The sequence below is a fragment of the Podarcis muralis genome, chromosome 2 (assembly GCF_964188315.1).
Source record: "Podarcis muralis chromosome 2, rPodMur119.hap1.1, whole genome shotgun sequence".
Lineage (NCBI taxonomy): Eukaryota > Metazoa > Chordata > Lepidosauria > Squamata > Lacertidae > Podarcis > Podarcis muralis.
Genome location: NC_135656.1, coordinates 23,014,801 through 23,033,492, shown reverse-complemented (window position 1 = coordinate 23,033,492; position 18,692 = coordinate 23,014,801). Strand labels below are relative to the sequence as shown.

Here is an 18,692-nt window from a genome sequence, read left to right as displayed (position 1 = left end):
TGACATATCCTTATAACAGACATATCTGTTGAAGGTGTTGTATTAGACACTACTTTAGGGACCATAGCCTAAGCTATATGGTTTTTCTTCAGGTAGAAGTCTAGAACAGAAGATTAAAATACCGGCTTTGCTAATTCACATTCTGCTTTCATTTTAAAGACTTAAGAATAACTGAAACAATCTAGATCATGGGTAGGCAAACTAAGGCCCGGGGGACGGATCTGGCCCAACCGCCTTCTAAATCTGGCCCGCGGATGGTCCAGTAATCAGTGTGTTTTTACATGAGTAGAATGTGCTTTTTTACTTAAAATGCATCTCTGGGTTATTTGTGGGGCCTGCCTGGTGTTTTTACATGAGTAGAATGTGTGCTTTTATTTAAAATGCATCTCTGGGTTATTTGTGGAGCATAGGAATTTGTTCATTATTTTTCAAAATATAGTCCGCCCCCCCCCACAAGGTCTCCTAACCCCTGATCTAGATAGTTATCGAGACAAGATGAGCCACCTGCAATCGTAGTCTGCTTGTGGTAAAATTAGTCGTGTTACTTTAGCAAAGATACAAGTCAAACAAAAGACATTTATCCACAGGAAATTGAAAATAAGGTACAACTTGCTCCATGCTGCCTGTTAGGTCACATCCTGCCATAAAACTACCATTCCACAACATTGGAATAAAAATGGGAATTCAGTTCCATACCTGACATTTCTAGACACAATGGTACTTAAGGTTAACACTGAAGTATAATCTTGTTACATTTCTTTATAAAAGAAAATATTACAACATACTTATACACCTGGAAGGGTAAGAAGATCATAGAGATAGACAATGCAAAAATATTTGCTGGACAAAGGAGGGCAAACTGGGATAAATCAAAGGCCATTTCCATTACACAGGCAATACGATTTTATTGTGTTTTTCCATCAATTGCAGCAAAAAAGTGTTATAAACCAAATGAATAATCAAAGGAACTTAATTCTCAACAATTCTTCAAGAGAGATTATGTTCTAAATTTCACCTGGAGGGAAGAGATGAAAAAACCAAATATACAGTGGGATAAAGTCTTTTTCTGTAACCAATTCAATGCCTCCCTAAAGCATTAAGGCGACTGAGGCACCTTACTGCAAGTTATGTATCATCTCCTCTTTCGCAATGAGATGTGTAGTTTTATTAACTAGAGCCATCAGTGAATTGAGCTTGTGAGACCAGTCATTGAGCAAGTTATTTGGGTCCTTGGGTCTCTGAAAGTTGATAATTCCTGCCAGCCTATCAACTTTTGCAAAGATGGTCTTATTCACCACTAAGTTGGACAAAAATGCTTCAGATTCCTGTAAAGCAAACAAACAGCACTGAATTAGGTGATAAAATTTTAAAAATTGCTTTGAGTGACATTCTATTGTGTCTTAGGGGAATTCTTCAAGAGAAAAAGGGGGATATAAATATAAATATAGATAGATAGATAGATAGATAGATAGACAGATAGAAACAAGACAAAGATATCCAGACTTTGATTTTGTTCCACTGAAATGAATACATTTCAACTTCATTGGTTTGGCTATCTTGATCTTATGTCAAACAGTTCTTTAAAAATTGTGTCTCCAGCGATGCAACTATATTGAGTATTCTCAAACCAAGATGTAGCACGGAGGAAAAGTACTATTGCATGTCAAGGAAATCTTGTGTGACACAGGCCAAAGTTATATTTGATAACAGTGTTGCAGAAAGGTTAGCTGGTTAAGAGTGCATTTGAGATCATGTAATTCCATATAATGTCTTTTGCAACAGATGTTGAAGAGCAGGTTCAACTAAAAAATTCAAACAAAAGTGGTTCCCAAATACCCCCCCCCCCGAGACCACTTGAAAATTGCTGAGAGTCTTGACAGACCACTTCAAGAGTTTTCTGCCTGTCGTAGCAACTGCAAAGTGCTGTGCTACATGCTGTATGATTTTTTTATCGTATTTTTAAAATGCTCCTTATATTTCTTATATTCTAAAGGTAAAGTAAAGGGACCCCTGACCATTAGGTTCAGTCGTGGCCAACTCTGGGATTGCGGCACTCATCTCGCTTTATTGGCCGAGGGAGCCGGCGTACAGCTTCCGGGTCATGTGGCCAGCTTCTGGCGAACCAGAGCAGCGCACGGAAATGCTGTTTACCTTCCCGCCAGAGCAGTACCTATTTATCTACTTGCACTTTGTCGTGCTTTTGAACTGCTAGGTTGGCAGGAGCAGGGACCAAACAATGGGCGCTCACCCCATTATGGGGATTTGAACCACCGACCTTCTGATCGGCAAGTCCTAGGCTCTGTGGTTTAACCCACAGCGCCACCCGCGTCCCCCATTCGTATATTCTATTTTACTGTATTTACTCTAAGCGCTCTTCACAGGCACATCGTGGACCATCTGAATGAAACCTGCACGTGACAGTTTTGGAAACAAGGGGATGATACAAAAGCCCTCAGCAATTCTGAGAATCACTTACATCAATTGATAAATCCAGAAGTTGTGCCATTCTCTTCATGGTAATTCTGGTGTAATATTTTGCCATTATTCTAATATTCTAAAATAAAATAAGAATAGAAGGTAATAATAAAATAGCAGTTGAAATACAAAAAAAATATGCTGTAATGAAATCAAGGGCTTATGTAGCACAAGCCAAGCAATTATGTAGTTTTGGTATTTTAGGAAGACACCCTCAGATTACACATGCAAACAGCTAATCAGAAGAGACTATAAAATAACATAAACCTACCTTAATCCCCAGTGGATGTAAGTTTTCTAAAATCTTTTACATACATATACAGTAGTACCTTGGAAGTCGAATGGAATCCGTTCTGGAAGTTGGTTTGACTTCCAAAGCTTTCAAAAACCAAAGCGCAGCTTCTGATGGGCTCCTGCAGCCCATTGGAAGCTGCAGAATCCCCGATGGACATTCGAGATGTCTTACACTTTGCTAGAATGTGTTAACTGTCAGTAGCTCCTGACAGTTTTTTAAAAAAACAAAACATTTTATAAATAGGATGCTTGTCAGAATCAGTATTCCTCCTAGTCCTAACTTGTTGCTAGAAAGCAGATTGAACTTACATGCTCCACAACTCGGTTTTTTAAATCTTTCCATCGCTTTTCACCTTCCTCTGTGTAGCCAAACACGTCTGTTGCAGGACTTTCTAGAGAACCTTCCCTTAATTCTTTTCCGTATTCCTCAACCAGGGTAGTCCAACGCATCAATTCCATAGTGGTAAATAATTTTAAAAGATCTCTGTTGGGGGGGAATGAAAAAGCCTCAGTAAATTGTTGGTTGACAACACAAGTTGTTCTGCTTCACCTTAACATAGTAGGTTTGCCTTTAAGATTTCTGCCAGCATTAACAATGTATTTAATACAGCAGTTTCTTTTTGATTATTAATATATTAGAAAACTAATTCAGAGAAGTGCACTGACACAGTATACAGAGATGTATGTCCATGTTCACTGCAGAATGTACTCCAAGCATGCCAGTTCGAATCTGGTTTGTTATAAACAATATGCGAAAGTTTGTGAATGTAAATCCCTACTTGTATGTGTAATAGCAGGGTACAAACTCCTGGGTCATTTTACAAACTGTCAGGGGTGAACAACCTGTGGCCCTCCAGATCAGCCAGAATGGCCAATGGTCAGGGATGATGGGAGTTGCAATAATAGTCATAGGTTCTCCACCCTACCTTAAATAAACATCTTGACTAGCTGGCTTTCACAACATTTCAAATGTCACACCAAATTCTACGGGGATTGTTTCTCAGTATATTAGCATGCCAACAGGAAAGCTACATACTTGTACTTAGGAATGTCTTCTAGTTTTTTATCAGTGCTTATTCTGTGTACCAGGTCAGACTGTTCATTGTCATAAGGTGACAGGATGACATAGAGAACAACACTCTTCAGTGCCTGTTTAAAAGAAGATAGGAAGAAACTCGATTTTGTAGTTGAACAAGAGGCAGCAATGCAAGAAAGCAAACACACACACAAAGCTGAAATCACCAGCTTGATCAGAAGACAACCTATGCATCTAACTTTCTGTAATTTATGGAGGGTTTTAACCATTGGCTACACAAAGAGAAAGTAAGAGAATGATTGCCTGCATGAGCTAACACCTGCCTGTGAAACCATTGGATACAACTCAAAGTACTAAAAACGACTCCACCTTATAGGATCACACAAGCAGGGAGCTGCAAGATGCTACATCCGTCATCAAATCCAATCTCGTGTTGCAAGCAGGAATCTTATTTAGAACCAGCATTTTAAAATTATTATACATTCCTTGCTCTTTAGGGACATCCTAGATTTTTTTTTTTTAATGGAAATAATGATTCATGTACAAAAAGTAACATGCAAACAATAAAAAGGCAGTCTTGCATTTAAACGAATTCCTTCCTTTGGAAAGCTGTAATGCAAGTTAAAGGTAAAGGTAAAGGTACCCCTACCCGTACGGGCCAGTCTTGCCAGACTCTAGGGTTGTGCGCCCATCTCACTCAAGAGGCCGGGGGCCAGCGCTGTCCGGAGACACTTTCCGGGTCACGTGGCCAGCGTGACATCGCTGCTCTGGCGAGCCAGAGCCGCACACGGAAACGCCGTTTACCTTCCCGCTTGTAAGCGGTCCCTATTTATCTACTTGCACCCGGGGGTGCTTTCGAACTGCTAGGTTGGCAGGCGCTGGGACCGAACGATGGGAGCGCACCCCGCCGCAGGGATTCGAACCGCCGACCTTTCGATCGGCAAGCCCTAGGCGCTGAGGCTTTTACCCACAGCGCCACCTGCGTCCCGTAATGCAAGTTAGCAGGCATTAAGTAGGATTATACTGTTTGCTTGATCTGCACACTTGAATTGGATGACAGAGATTTTCCAAATATAACCAAAGCAAGGAAGATAATTCAGGTGATTCTGGTTTCTTGACACAAGTGCAAAAGTGGGAGCAGATTACAAGGAGTTCTTGCCTCCTTAGCAGCTTTCTACACCTCACATTTATGAGAATCAAGCCCATTTCAGATGCTTACTGAGTAGATACTGCAGTGGATAGTGGTGGAGTAAAAGCTGAAAGATCTGTCTGAACGTAGGTCTTCAGATATTTTCAGGTACAGTGGTACCTCAGGATGCAAAGGGACCTGTTCCGGAGCCCTGGTTGCATCCCGAACACAACGGCGCATCTGTGGGTCGCGTTTCGCCGCTTCCGCGCATGACGTCATTTTGAGCGCCTGCGCATGAGCGAGCAGCGAAACCCGGAAGTAACGCACTCCATTACTTCTGGGTTGCCACGGAGCGCAACTCGAACGCGCTCAACTTGAAGCACATTCAACTCGAGGTATGACTGTAGTCTGAATGGAATCTACTCCACTGGCACAGCTTTAGCTATAATATAGTCAACAGAAAATACAGTGGTACCTCGGATTAAGTACTTAATTTGTTCTGGAGGTCCGTACTTAACCTGAAACTGTTCTTAACCTGAAGCACCACTTTAGCTAATGGGGCCTCCTGCCGCCGCAGCACAATTTCTGTTCTCATCATGAAGCCAAGTTCTTAACCTGAGGTACTATTCTTGGGTTAGCGGAGTCTGTAACCTGAAGCGTATGTAACCCAAGGTACCACTGTAAAGTTATGGCTGTGACCAATTGATATTGGGGGGGGGGGGGGTTTCCTCACAAAGAAAACTAAGCCACATGAAGAAATTCAAGAAACTGAAATCTTGACCACAGTGCAGAACAGTAGTCCTCTCCAAAACAATAGCAAATGATAAAAAAGGAGAATGTTCCCTCAAAAAGGTAAGACATTCCTTTACGTGTTATTTTTTGCAGACAATTGAACAGGTTACAGTGTTTTTGCTACTTTCTCTTTCTGTCTTTTTTTACCTGCTGCCACTTTTCACCTTCAGCCTGGATGCAAGGAGTATCGTAAATGGCTCTGTAGTGCTTACAAATGGAAAGGTAGGAACCTTCATGTTGATCCAGTTGAATCATTAAATTGTAGTATTTCAGTTTTAATTTCTGAAATGTAACACAGTGTCAGGTTAAACACAGAAATGGTTGTAAAATTTCCCCGATGTGACAGAGAAATCCACTTAAAACATGCCCATAACATCCCCTAAGCCAGCTTAGTATAAGTCGTCCACCACCAGACTTACTTCTGTGTTTTCTTCCTGGAAAAATTTGGTGTTAATTTTTTTGCTAATAATTTGAGTTCGGATATAGTCTTTCACAGCCAGACAAAGTCTCATCTGCTCCAAGATGAACTCCACACGTTCCTTCTTCTCCATTGATCCATAGGTTTCCACCTAAAATTCAGAATGTATTAATACTTTATAGACTGATATGCAAAACTAAAGCTTGCAAGGTAGAATTATCCATCAAAGCTGTCTTGCAGCTAAATTGTAAGTGTACAGAAAGATGGCTTCTGTAGGCATGCAAATATAGTTTTATAGTTTACATGCCAGTATTTATGCTTGAGTTAAAGGTAAAGGTAAAGGTACCCCTGCCCGTACGGGCCAGTCTTGCCAGACTCTAGGGTTGTGCGCTCATCTCACTCTATAGGCCGGGAGCCAGCGCTGTCCGCAGACACTTCCGGGTCATGTGGCCAGCGTGACAAGCTGCATCTGGCGAGCCAGCGCAGCACACGGAACACCGTTTACCTTCCCGCTGGTAAGCGGTCCCTATTTATCTACTTGCACCCGGAGGTGCTTTCGAACTGCTAGGTTGGCAGGCGCTGGGACCGAACGACGGGAGCGCACCCCGCCGCGGGGATTCGAACCGCCGACCATGCGATCGGCAAGTCCTAGGCGCTGAGGTTTTACCCACAGCGCCACCCGCGTTACTTGAGTTAGTATACTTTAAATTTTTAAACTTCAGGTACTGCTGTTCTTAGAAAAACTTTGAAATTTAAAAATCTTGGGTTGGATTCAACTGAACTGCTGTTCTAGAGAGGAAGTCAGTTCAACAGGACTTCCCCACCAAGCTGCATGGGAGGGCTGGAAGAACCCATAGAACAGTGTACAGTGGGGTAATACTAATAAGACTACTACTACTACTACTACTACTACTACTTATTATTATTATTATTATTATTATTCAAAGCCCATCTGGCTGGGTAGAAGGGAGAAATGCTTCCAATGACAGAGTGATCACCTTACCACAACACTGAATTCCACTCCCTGATTTGTATTTATTGTTGATCTGCAGATTAACTTGTTTTGCATACTCTATATACTGTACAAATTTCCATAACCAGACTTCTATTAATTTGTTTTCATCAGACATGTTTTCAAGACTTATGAAAATTGACATCAACCTTTAGGAATCTAAAGATGTTTTACCAGCCCTATTATACTAACAGCTCACAAGAAAAACACACCCCTGCCCCGTAATATTCAAGTGATTATTTAATTTCTATACTGCTTAATATATTAAAAATTAAGCAATGTGCAGAAAACTGAAGCAAAAGACAACTGAAAATATTTCAAAAAAGTTACATTAATGCAAAGTTGCTATTAATATAAATCAGTATCAATTCATTTTCCTTCTGACACACCCTCCAGGTTCTCACCCAGGGTTCAAACAAACTCTCAGAATGAGAAGAGTTCCTGGAAACAGCAGACATCACGCTAGTCTCTCACTCTAGTCTTGCTTTTTATGGGCAGTTGCAAATTGTACTGTACCTTTTAAAATACAACTGGATAATAAAGTAACCTGACACCATTGCAGCCAATAGCTGAAGGGTGAAAGCTTTTTCAAACTGTTTAAGGATAGCAAATAATAACATTCTGTGATAAAAGCAATTCAATAACTAATTCCAATTTTTATCCATTTAAGAACAGTAAGTTTGCCCCTTGAGCAAACTAGAAATTTGTAATAATTGTACTAGACGTCTGAATGGTCCAAGTACATTGCAACATTTAGTATGGGGCCCCCCAAAATGTACAGTGGAACCTCGGTTTTTGAACGTAATCCGTTCCGGAAGACCGTTTAACTTCTGAAACGTTCAAAAATCAAGGATCAATGGTTGGTTGGCAAAATCCATTGAAAAAAATGGGAAAGCACGCAGTGGAAGGCATTCAACTTCCGAACTGCATTCGAAAACGGAAGGAATTGCTTCTGGGTTTGCGGTGCTCAGCTTCCGAATCGATCTGAGGTTCCACTGTATTAACGATTTTTTATTAAAAACAATCTGCATAATTCAGCTAGAGAACCTTTATTGGTTCTGGTTCTTGACAGAAATCAATTTAGCACATCAGCCCAGAAAATGAGGTTATAAGAATATTATTAGAAAGCTGGCAATCTTCACAGCGACAGCACCTAAACTTTGCAACGATTTCTACAAAGTGTGCAAAACAGTCCCAACTAAATTCGTCCCATTCTCCAGTCTTGCCGCAGCGTGCATGTACACACACTCAAGCTCCATCCCAAACCTTTCTAAACAGTCCCACCCACCCCACTACAATGCAGTGAGGAACGGAAGATGTCAGGAAAGCCCCATTGTGTGGATCCAGCCTAAGATATAAATGCACTGCTGTAAAAGGTATTCAAAATACAAAGGTGGTTACCAAAAGCTCCTGGCTTGTTAATTTTTTCCATTTCTACTACAGTGACAATTGAAGCAAGATATTTTTTAAAGTATATTTTAAAAAGGATTAAAGTTGCAGTACTTCAAACAATGTCATGTATTCCAGCATATATACTCCTTCACCTGAAGTTCTTGCAGAATTGAAGCAGCTTCTTTCACGTCACCACTCTGCTCTTTTATTGTTGCAAGAGTATTGGTCAGCCGAGCCCTTTCAATTTCAACATAGATCTAAAAAAGAAGCAGAAAGCATTAACTTTATGCAGTATGTTTGGCTCACACAAACACTGCGTGATTTGCCTCATCATCACAAACTACGGGGCGGGGGGAAGCTGGCGATGGCACTGCTTGCAGCCATAGGAATGGACCTTTCTTTATGGGCCAGGAGAGAAGGGTTCCAACTTCCATTCCACCACAGTGTAGCAATGGGCTCCTGGTGATGGACTCTTACAGGCCACAGCACTACTGCTACCAAACCAAGGGCTGCACTCTCACTCAATAATCAGGCCAGCCCCCTCCTGGCTCCCCCATGTAGGGCTCATTCGTGGCAAAGCAGCATCCCAGGATTTGTCAGAACACAATTAGGAAAAATTAATGCCCAGGGCCAGGCTTCCTCAACCTCGGCCCTCCCGATGTTTTTGGCCTACAACTCCCATGATCCCAAGCTAGCAGGACCAGTGGTCAGGGATGATGGGAATTGTAGTCTCAAAACATCTGGAGGGCCAAGGTTGAGGAAGCCTGCCCAAGGCTAACAGGGAAGACCTTAGACAATCCTTTTCATTGATTTCTGTGGGTACTCCAAATATGACCTAGAGAGGTACAACTCATAGGGTGAGATCCAACATCACACAGGTGGACTTTCGCTTGTGTAACAGGATTTCTCCTTCTGCTCTTCCCTCTGTAGTCCCCACCAACAATCGGCTCTGGAGAATCAACAGGAGCTGCTGTTTTAAGATTCAAGAGTGTATACAAGGGAGTCTTGAAATAAGTGCACGGTTCTTTAAAAGGAAAAATACTTACCTTTCCTTCCGTAACCATACGCAGTGTATCAATTAAACGCAGTTTGATTGGCAGATCTGTGATCTCTTCAACGTAAGTACAGCACTGCTGGACCATTTTAGCAACAGCCTAATACAAATAATGAGAAAACTTGTAATCCTATGCCAACATAGCCCATTTATCTGAACACTATTTTTTATGCTGTTTCATACCTGTCAAAATTAAAAATGGTTAGGCACATTTGACATGAAAAGGGGGTTACCACTAACTCTTTGCTTCTATACTTAAGATATAAACCACAATGAGCAGACAGCTCTCATGCAGGATTCAGCTCAAATGCCTCCTCCCATTTTCTCACTTTAGCAGCTTTGCTTTAAAGGTGCTAAAACGGATATTTAGTCTAAAAGACATTTTATGCAAAACAACAGAACTTGCCTATATCCTATAGTGACTTCCACTAGAAGAACTCCTTGTTTATTTCTCAGTGACCAAAGCTTGAGCTCACAATACAGTTAACATAGGCCTTTATGTTATATACTAGCACAGTATGTGGCTTGTTGTTGTTTAGTTGTGTCCGACTCTTCGTGACCCCATGGACTAGAGCACGCCAGGCACTCCTGTCTTCCACTGCCTCCCGCAGTTTGGTCAAACTCATGCTGGTAGCTTCGAGAACACTGTCCAGCCAACCAATCAAGTGAGCATGCCTGGATGGTTATTGAACACTTTGAGCCACAGAAATATTGTATGTCTTTTGTACACTATCATTTATTTTAATCCACCTTCCCGCAAATAGATGGTCAAAACAAACTAACATCTATATGAATAGTCATCATTCATTAGAACAAGTTTACTTTTTTTAAAAAACCCTTCATTTTTCAAGAAGCTTAAATAGCTGAGAAAATAGAGGTTTTACTTCTGGATACAAAAAGTATCAGTCTATCACGCCCCCCCCCCCCCCGCAACCTCCAACAGGATAACAAATTACCTACACATAACTCTAAAACACATACCTAATTTATCTGTAGAGATTAAGCCGTTTGTTAATCTAATTCAACAGTAATAATTTCTGGAAGCAAGTGTATCAAATGTATGGATGCACACATATTAAACACATTTCCCACACTAATTGTGGCTTATATCCCTGTGGTGTTGCTCAAAAATAAGCAGCAAGTCTTCCCAATGAAGGAAGGGGGACTAAACAAAAGGAAGCATAGCATGCTTTTGCCACAACTGTTGTATGAACAAAGTAGTCAAGCGTACACCATCTAGTAACATATAATGTGTGTTACAAATTTAGGACATCTTCATAAAGCAAACCAGGGTTGGAGGGCCTGCAGGACTACAATATTTTTTGGGGGTGGGCCCTTGGCCACAGGGGGAAGAAGAGAAACTCCCACTGAGCAAGCAGGCTGGCATTACTGGATGTTGCTCTAACATATATTCACTCCAAACCTATGCCTTATAAAGCATTTCTGATAAGCCCAAAGCTTTTTTATTGTCTACATTCAGAATATGCATGCATTATTAGGCTATTTTGAAAGCTCATTGCCAACTTCACTCTATAAACCACAGCACAATTAAGATGTTCTATTGACAGTTGCCAGGGTATTAGTGACAACTAGTATTATCAAGAACAGCAGGGGAAGCCTCCAGTGTACTTGCCACAGGAATAGTGAATTATTAAAAAAACCACCAGTGGCACAGACACAACTCCCTTTTTCAAAATGACAGCAGGCTGCAACTTTGTGATACGCAGCACCAGTGTCACGGATGAGAGCAACTGCTGCAAACTGCACAAACCCTCTGCCCACTACTCTGCAGGAAGACTAGGTGCCTCCTGTTGTTGACTATAAGGAACAATGATTGATTACCAAACTCAAGAGATAATATATGGACACAAGGTTTTGAGCACCCCACACTTCTTACAGCTTAACACAATTTTACCTGCTTTAACTGACTTCTCCTCTTCGAGAGAATAATAATATTTTCATTAAGAGCATCCCAGTCTTTAGCATCATAGCACATTTTCACTACAGCAACCAGAATACGAGATGTGGATATCATATCAGAAGCCTAAAAAACAAAAGTATATACTTAAGCACAGATGTTTCTAAAGTGTAAACACAAAGAAAGATTCCTGGCACTTCCGAGTGGAGTAGCGCTATCAAAAAAAGTCACTAGCTATTAATGGAAATTTGTCCTCAACCTCGTAAGATAAGTTGAGGCCCACAAGTAAGAGGGCAATCTAGGTTACATAAAGCCAAAGCTAAGGATCAATTCACTGTTCTACTACTCACATCAAGTAAACCTACCAAAGAGGAATAGTGCCAGTGTGCTAAAAGAACAAGGAACATCTCCCTTTTTTTATTCCCACCCACTTATTCTTTCTTCCACAAGAGCGACTAGCAGTATTTGAACATGGGGCTCATATCTAATGCAGCAGCTTCACTGGCACAAGTGACTTCAGTGCATACAAAGGAACTTCCTTTCCTGTCCCCTCAAGCCCCCCCAAATCAGCTGTGGAGCAGATCTGGGGGGTACATGTGAACGAAAGGGTATGAAAGTTCTGTTGTGACAGTGCAACCTCTCTGGTGCAACACTAGACACAACACATGGTCCTGTAGGCTATGGTAACAAAAACTTTTTTGCACCCTCTTGTTTCTGCAATCATAGTTATTAGAATGAATAAAAATCCCCACCATTCATATGCATGCATTGAAAGTCTGGGAAATGATTCACCATTTTAACCCTTGCCAAGTACAATAGGATGGCTAAAAGTAATTAAGGGGTGACAAATTCATGCTAGATCATGGGTAGGCAAACTAAGGCCCGGGGGCTGGATCCGGGAATCAATGTATTTTTACATGAGTAGAATGTGTCCTTTTATTTAAAATGCATCTCTGGGTTATTTGTGGGGCATAGGAATTCGTTCACCCCCCCCCCCAAAAGAAATATAGTCCAGCCCCCCACAAGGTGTGAGGGAGAAGTGGACCAGCCCCCTGCTGAAAAAGTTTGCTGACCCCTGTGCTAGATGATATATTCCATAATAGGGGGCTTTTAAAATGACCTTTTAAAAAGCAATGTTATTCAGTATGCTATACTTACAGTTCGAGTCTGTTTTTCCAAGGAAAGCAAAGTCTCAATTGCTTCTTGAAGCCTTCCATCCTAAAATACAAGAAAAAAGTACTAAAAATGTACCACATATCCAACATGACATTTAACAAAGCTGAGTTAAAATAAGTCGTCCTTATTGTACCTAGGGACGCGGGTGGCGCTGTGGGTAAAAGCCTCAGCGCCTAGGGCTTGCCGATCGAAAGGTCGGCGGTTCGAATCCCCGTGGCGGGGTGCGCTCCTGTTGCTCGGTCCCAGCGCCTGCCAACCTAGCAGTTCGAAAGCACCCCCGGGTGCAAGTAGATGAATAGGGACCACTTACTAGCGGGAAGGTAAACGGCGTTTCCGTGTGCGGCTCTGGCTCGCCAGAGCAGCGATGTCACGCTGGCCACGTGACCCGGAAGTGTCTCCGGACAGCGCTGGCCCCCGGCCTCTTGAGTGAGATGGGCGCACAACCCTAGAGTCTGACAAGACTGGCCCGTACGGGCAGGGGTACCTTTACGTTTTGAAGGTAACAGGGCCCAATCATGGCCAAATGAGTCACGGCCATCAGTTAATTGTGGTCACTTCCCACTACAAACTAGAGGATTTAAATACATTGCAAAATATTTTTTTGTTGATTTCAACTGGAATTAGACTACAATTCTAACCTCACTTACCCAGGAGTAAGCCCCACTGAATTCAACAGGACTTCAGAATAGGACTGCAGTTAGTCATAACTAGACCAATCTTTCTTAAGAGACTTCCAGAAGTTATAAAAGGCTACTGAAGCCAAGTCTTCAGCCATCATTTATCTAGGTAAGTGTTATCAAAAGCTCTTTTGTAATGTATGTACGGTATTCATATACAGTGGTACCCCAGGTTACAGACGCTTCAGGTTACAGACTCTGCTAACCCAGAAATAGTACCTTGGGTTAAGAACTTTGCTTCAGGATGAGAACAGAAATCGCACAGTGGCAGCGCGGCGGAACCATTAGCTAAAGTGGAACCTCAGGTTAAGAACAGTTTCAGGTTAAAAATGGACCTCCAGAATGAATTAAGTTATTAACCCAAGGTAACACTGTACACAAGAGGAAATTTATGGACATAACTGTTGCTGTCCCTGACTTTTTTAAAAGCAGTGAACACACTCCCAATTTGCCTGGAATTAGCTAGTTTTCTAACTTGGAAGCCTTGTTGCTTAAAGGGGAAGGTGCTGCTATAAGAGAGCCCTGTCACTGCCTATCCTGTTCCCTGTGTTTAGTAGAAATTATGGTAAGCAAATGAAGCTCTACAGTTACTCAGTTGAATCCTGAAGCAACAATCAGTTCCTTCATTCCCACTAGGGTGGCAGAAGGGTAACCTGTCCTTTAACCCAGTGTTTCCCAACCTTTTTTGGGCAAAGGCACACTTGTTTCATGAAAAAAATCTCGAGGCACACCACCATTAGAAAATGTTAAAAAATTTAACTCTGTGCCTATATTGACTACCATATTTTTCGCCCCATAGGACGCACCGCCCCATAAGACGCACCTAATTTTTTGGGGGGAGAATAAAGAAAAAAAAATTCCCCCCCCCAGGCACGGGGCAGGCGCGGGGGAAGCCCAAGCTTCCCCCGACCCCAGAACAGCCTGATATCCGCAAGCCTAGGGAGCCACACTGCTCTCCCCAGGCTTGCGGAGAGGTGCGTGAAGCCCGGGGGCGCTCTTCAGCGCGCACCAGGCTTCGGGATGCAGGCAGCTCTGCGCTACCCTCCAGAGCCCCGTGCGGCTTCGCGCTGGGATCCGGGGGGTGGCGCGGAGCTGCAAGAAGCCCTGGAGCGCAGGCAGCTTCGCACCACCCTCCGGAGCCCCGCGCGGCTTCGCGCCAGGATCCAGAGGGTGGTGCAGAGCTGCAGGAAGCCCTGGAGCCCAGGTAGCTCCGCGCCACCCTCCGGAGCCCCGCGCGGCTTTGCGCCGGGATCCGGGGGGTGGCGCGGAGCTGCAAGAAGCCCTGGAGCGCAGGCAGCTCCGCACCACCCTCCGCAGCCCCGCGCGGCTTCGCGCCGGGATCCGGGGAGTGGCGCGGAGCTGCAAGAAGCCCTGGAGCGCAGGCAGCTCCGTGCCACCCTCTGCAGCCCCGCGCGGCTTCGCACCGGGATCCGGGGGTGGCGCGGAGCTGCAAGAAGCCCTGGAGCGCGGGCAGCTCCGCGCCACCCTCCGCAGCCTCCTACGGAGGGCGCCCCGTGCTCCGCGCTGCTGGCTGCCGCCCGCAAGCCGTGCACGCGCGGGGGGGGGGGAGTTCCCCTGGGTGCGCAAGGCTTGCGGACAGCTGCGCGAAGAACGGGGCGTCCTCCAAAGGGCGCCCCGCGCTGCAGGCTGCCGCCGCAAGCCTTGCGCGCCGGGGGGGGGGGAGTTCCCCCAGGCGCCCAAGGCTTGCGGATAGCTGCGCGAAGCACGGGGCGTCCTCCAAAGGGCGCCCCGCGCTGCAGGCTGCCGCCCGCAAGCCTTGCGCGCCGGGGGGGGGGGAGTTCCCCCAGGCGCCCAAGGCTTGCGGACAGCTGCGCGAAGCACGGGGCGTCCTCCAAAGGGCGCCCCGCGCTGCAGGCTGCCGCCCGCAAGCCTTGCGCGCCGGGGGGGGGGAGTTCCCCCAGGCGCCCAAGGCTTGCGGACAGCTGCGCGAAGCACAGGGCGTCCTCCAAAGGGCGCCCCGCGCTGCAGTCTGCCGCCCGCAAGCCTTGCGCGCCGGGGGGGGGGGAGTTCCCCCAGGCGCCCAAGGCTTGCGGACAGCTGCGCGAAGCACGGGGCGTCTTCCAAAGGGCGCCCCGCGCTGCAGTCTGCCGCCCGCAAGCCTTGCGCGCCGGGGGGGGGGGAGTTCCCCCAGGCGCCCAAGGCTTGCGGACAGCTGCGCGAAGCACGGGGCGTCCTCCAAAGGGCGCCCCGCGCTGCAGGTTCCCGCCCCCCCCGCCCCGCTTCGGAGCACCGGGAGAAGCAATCTCCCCGCAGCCCCTTGCTTCAAAAGAGGTCCGGGGGCAGCGCGAAGCGCTTCCCGCTGTCCCCGGACCTCTTTTGAAACAAGGGGCGGTGGGGAGAAGCGATCTCGGGCGCCGCGGCGCGCAGGCGCACTGCTCGCTCCTCTTTCCGCGCAGGCGCCTTCTCTCGCTCTTTCGCCTCCTTTTCTTTCTCTCTCGATGGTCCGCCTACAAAGGAGCGAGGGAGGCGCCCGCCATGTTTGGATTTGCATCCAGCAGGAGATGCCGCCGCCGCCCCGCCTCCCTCCCACGGCACACCAGGCAAGGTCTCACGGCACACTGGTGTGCCGCGGAACACCGGTTGGGAAACACTGCTTTAACCACCTCAGAGGACCAGCAGCCACAAATTTATCACAGCCCAAGAACAAGTCCAGCTACAATTGCTACTTGCCCTGTTTGCTGGGAGAAGACAGCAGACTAACAGTATCCCAACCAAGAAAAAGAGCAGTGGAGAATAACAACAACAACAATAATTTTATTGTTTATACGCCGCCCATCTGGCTGGGTTTCCCCAGCCACTCTGGGCGGCTTCCAGCAAAATATAAAAAGAATTGCAGTGAAGTAGTGGCAATACTTCGGAGAATAAATGACAGGAGCATCATCAGAAAAATAAGTTCTGAATTAGCTATTTTCACTCTAGAAATTAAAGCCACTATATTGCTTCTTGTACTATTGTCATAAGAGCCCCAGTGCTATTTATTAGAAAATGAATAGAAAATACAATAACTCTCCTGCAGAAATAAAAGGTGCATTCACTCCTCCTTTGGTATCCCCTCTAACTATAATCAATGCAGATTTGCAACAAAACAAAAGGAGCACTAAACAGTGCAGCACACACCATGGAGTTATGTACCTTCAACAAATGGTTCAGAATCATCTTTATTTGCATCAGCCACTAGCCAAAGCAATATGGTTTAAAAAGAGCAACAGAGGTAGCCACAAATCTTAGGAAGGACACTAAAGAATAACTTTGCATTGATTACATCTCTCAGGATAACCATAGGCCAGGCATGGCCAAACTTGGCCCTCCAGCTGTTTTGGGACTACAACTCCCATCATCCCTAGCTAACGGGACCAGTGGTCAGGGATGGGAATTGTAGTCCCAAAACAGCTGGAGGGCCAAGTTTGGCCATGCCTGCCATAGACCTAATATTGGTAACATGCACTGCTCGATGCAGCTTTGACCATGGCTGAAAGCAAGATAAAACAATCCACAGTACACTAGCGGCTTTATCAAATGCAGCAAATATTTGCAACAGTGCACATGTCAACTCGAGACCTGCATCCTTATTCCGATCATCACCTAACTATAGTCGCAAGCTCTCTCCCTCCGTCTCTTTGCCTATTTCCATTCTTCCAAGCTACTCGGGTCCAACATTTTAATTTTGGCCGCAAGAGGCTGTCCCGGTGACACAAAGCTATCGCGACCAGCACACCCCTTAACTGATTATTGGGAAGTCTCCCTTGTCCAGAATAGGGGTGGGGAGCGCGAAATGGAGCAGCTTCATCCCGGTTTTGAACCGCAAATGTCTCTCGGATTGTGCTGCGGGGGAGCCACTTTCTGCGGCCGCCCCCTTCCCCAAACATGCATGTCCCTTTCGCAAAAGGATCCTCCCGTGTGGCTCCAGCCGCCTGAGCAGGGGAGGAAACTGGGCCCGTGACGATCAGACCGACGTAGCCATCAGGCCATCCCCGGGGGCGCCGCGGCTTCGCCCAACGCCGGCGACCCCCTTTCCCGAGCGCCCTCCCACCCGCGCCGCCGTCCTCCCTTGGCCGGACGGCGGCGACCTTCCCCTCAGGGCCCAGCTGCCGCCAGCTCTGAGCGACGCGGCCTAGGCTGGCCCGCCGCGCCATGACTCAGCCCCTCCTCGGCCCAGTCCCTCACCCGGGCCATCTGCTCGCACTCGGGCAAGCGCTGGTCCACGGTGGCGCTGTAGTCCACCTCCATCTTCACAATGCGGCCATCGGCCCGCTCCGCGTCGCCGTCCGCCATGCTGGGCCCGCGTCCGGCACCGAGTCTCCCGGAGCTTCTTCACAGGCAAAAACCGCTCGCTTGGTCTCCCTCAGAGAGAGACACAGACACTGACTCACCGGAACCGGAAACCCTTAGGCGCATAGGCGCTTACAAAGACAGCTGTCCCGGGAGGACCCCTCCCTTTCCCAGCTCTGCTCTGAGAAAAGAGCAGCAGCAGCAGGCACTGCGGTAGACGCCTAAAGCGGGCTCGGCGGTTCTTCCCGCCTCGAGTGATGGGGTCCTTCTTCAGGGTGAGAGGCGGAGGCCGAGAAGCCGGAGATGAAAGCTGAGGCGTTTGAAAATGCCCCATGGGACACTTTTTTATTTTAAACCCCAGTAAACTGACATCAGCTGAGACACAAGCTGCTGCTAATAATGATGATGATGATGATAATAATAATAATAATAATAATAATGGTAGTAATAGTAATTAAAATAATAATAATAATAATAATAAATTTATGCACTTCAGTGGTAAAAATAAGTAGGTATATTGGGATTATTATTAGACCCAGGTACTTCTGATGGACAAAAGTGTTTTTGTCGTGTTTTTAATATTCTGTTGAGGGCCGCCCAGAGCGGCTGGGGAAACCCAGCCAGATGGGTGGGGTATAAATAATAAATTATTATTATTATTACAAAAAGAAAATTTTCAATGGCAAGCAGTTGGAAATTTGAGGAGACTGCTCGCTACCATGCCATCTTCCAGAGAGGCTTCATTGTGCAACCTACGCTCTGTAAAAAAACCCACAATGAAAGCACCCTGGGTTCAGGAAGGATGTTGGCCGTTCTAAAGTCTTGTCAGACGGGCTACTTGGAAGGAAAAGGTTAAGCCTGCTTCTGTTATTATTGAAGGCCTTGCTCGTTTTCACAAATGAGGGCACTGAGAAATGCCCTGTTCTGTTCTGGATATGGAAACTCTCCGCCCCCAGAGTGCCCCACTGAAATGAATCGATTATTATTTTTATTTGAGTCGTTAGATTTACAGTATATATAATCGAGGAT

The 18,692-nt window shown here is 45.7% G+C and overlaps 1 protein-coding gene across 1 annotated transcript; it reads right to left on the bottom strand.

The window, feature by feature from the left end:
* Positions 1-879: 879 nt before the first annotated feature.
* Positions 880-17,780, bottom strand: PSMD12 (proteasome 26S subunit, non-ATPase 12). The gene is made up of 11 exons (XM_028712996.2): positions 17,559-17,780; positions 12,679-12,738; positions 11,518-11,646; positions 9,595-9,702; positions 8,701-8,805; positions 6,146-6,295; positions 5,874-6,008; positions 3,806-3,918; positions 3,079-3,253; positions 2,477-2,554; positions 880-1,325 (listed from the first exon to the last, which is right to left on the bottom strand). The coding sequence occupies exons 1-11, from the start codon at positions 17,664-17,666 to the stop codon at positions 1,116-1,118; spliced, it is 1,371 nt and encodes a 456-aa protein (XP_028568829.1). The 5' UTR covers positions 17,667-17,780; the 3' UTR covers positions 880-1,115.
* Between the last annotated feature and the right edge of the window lie 912 nt (positions 17,781-18,692).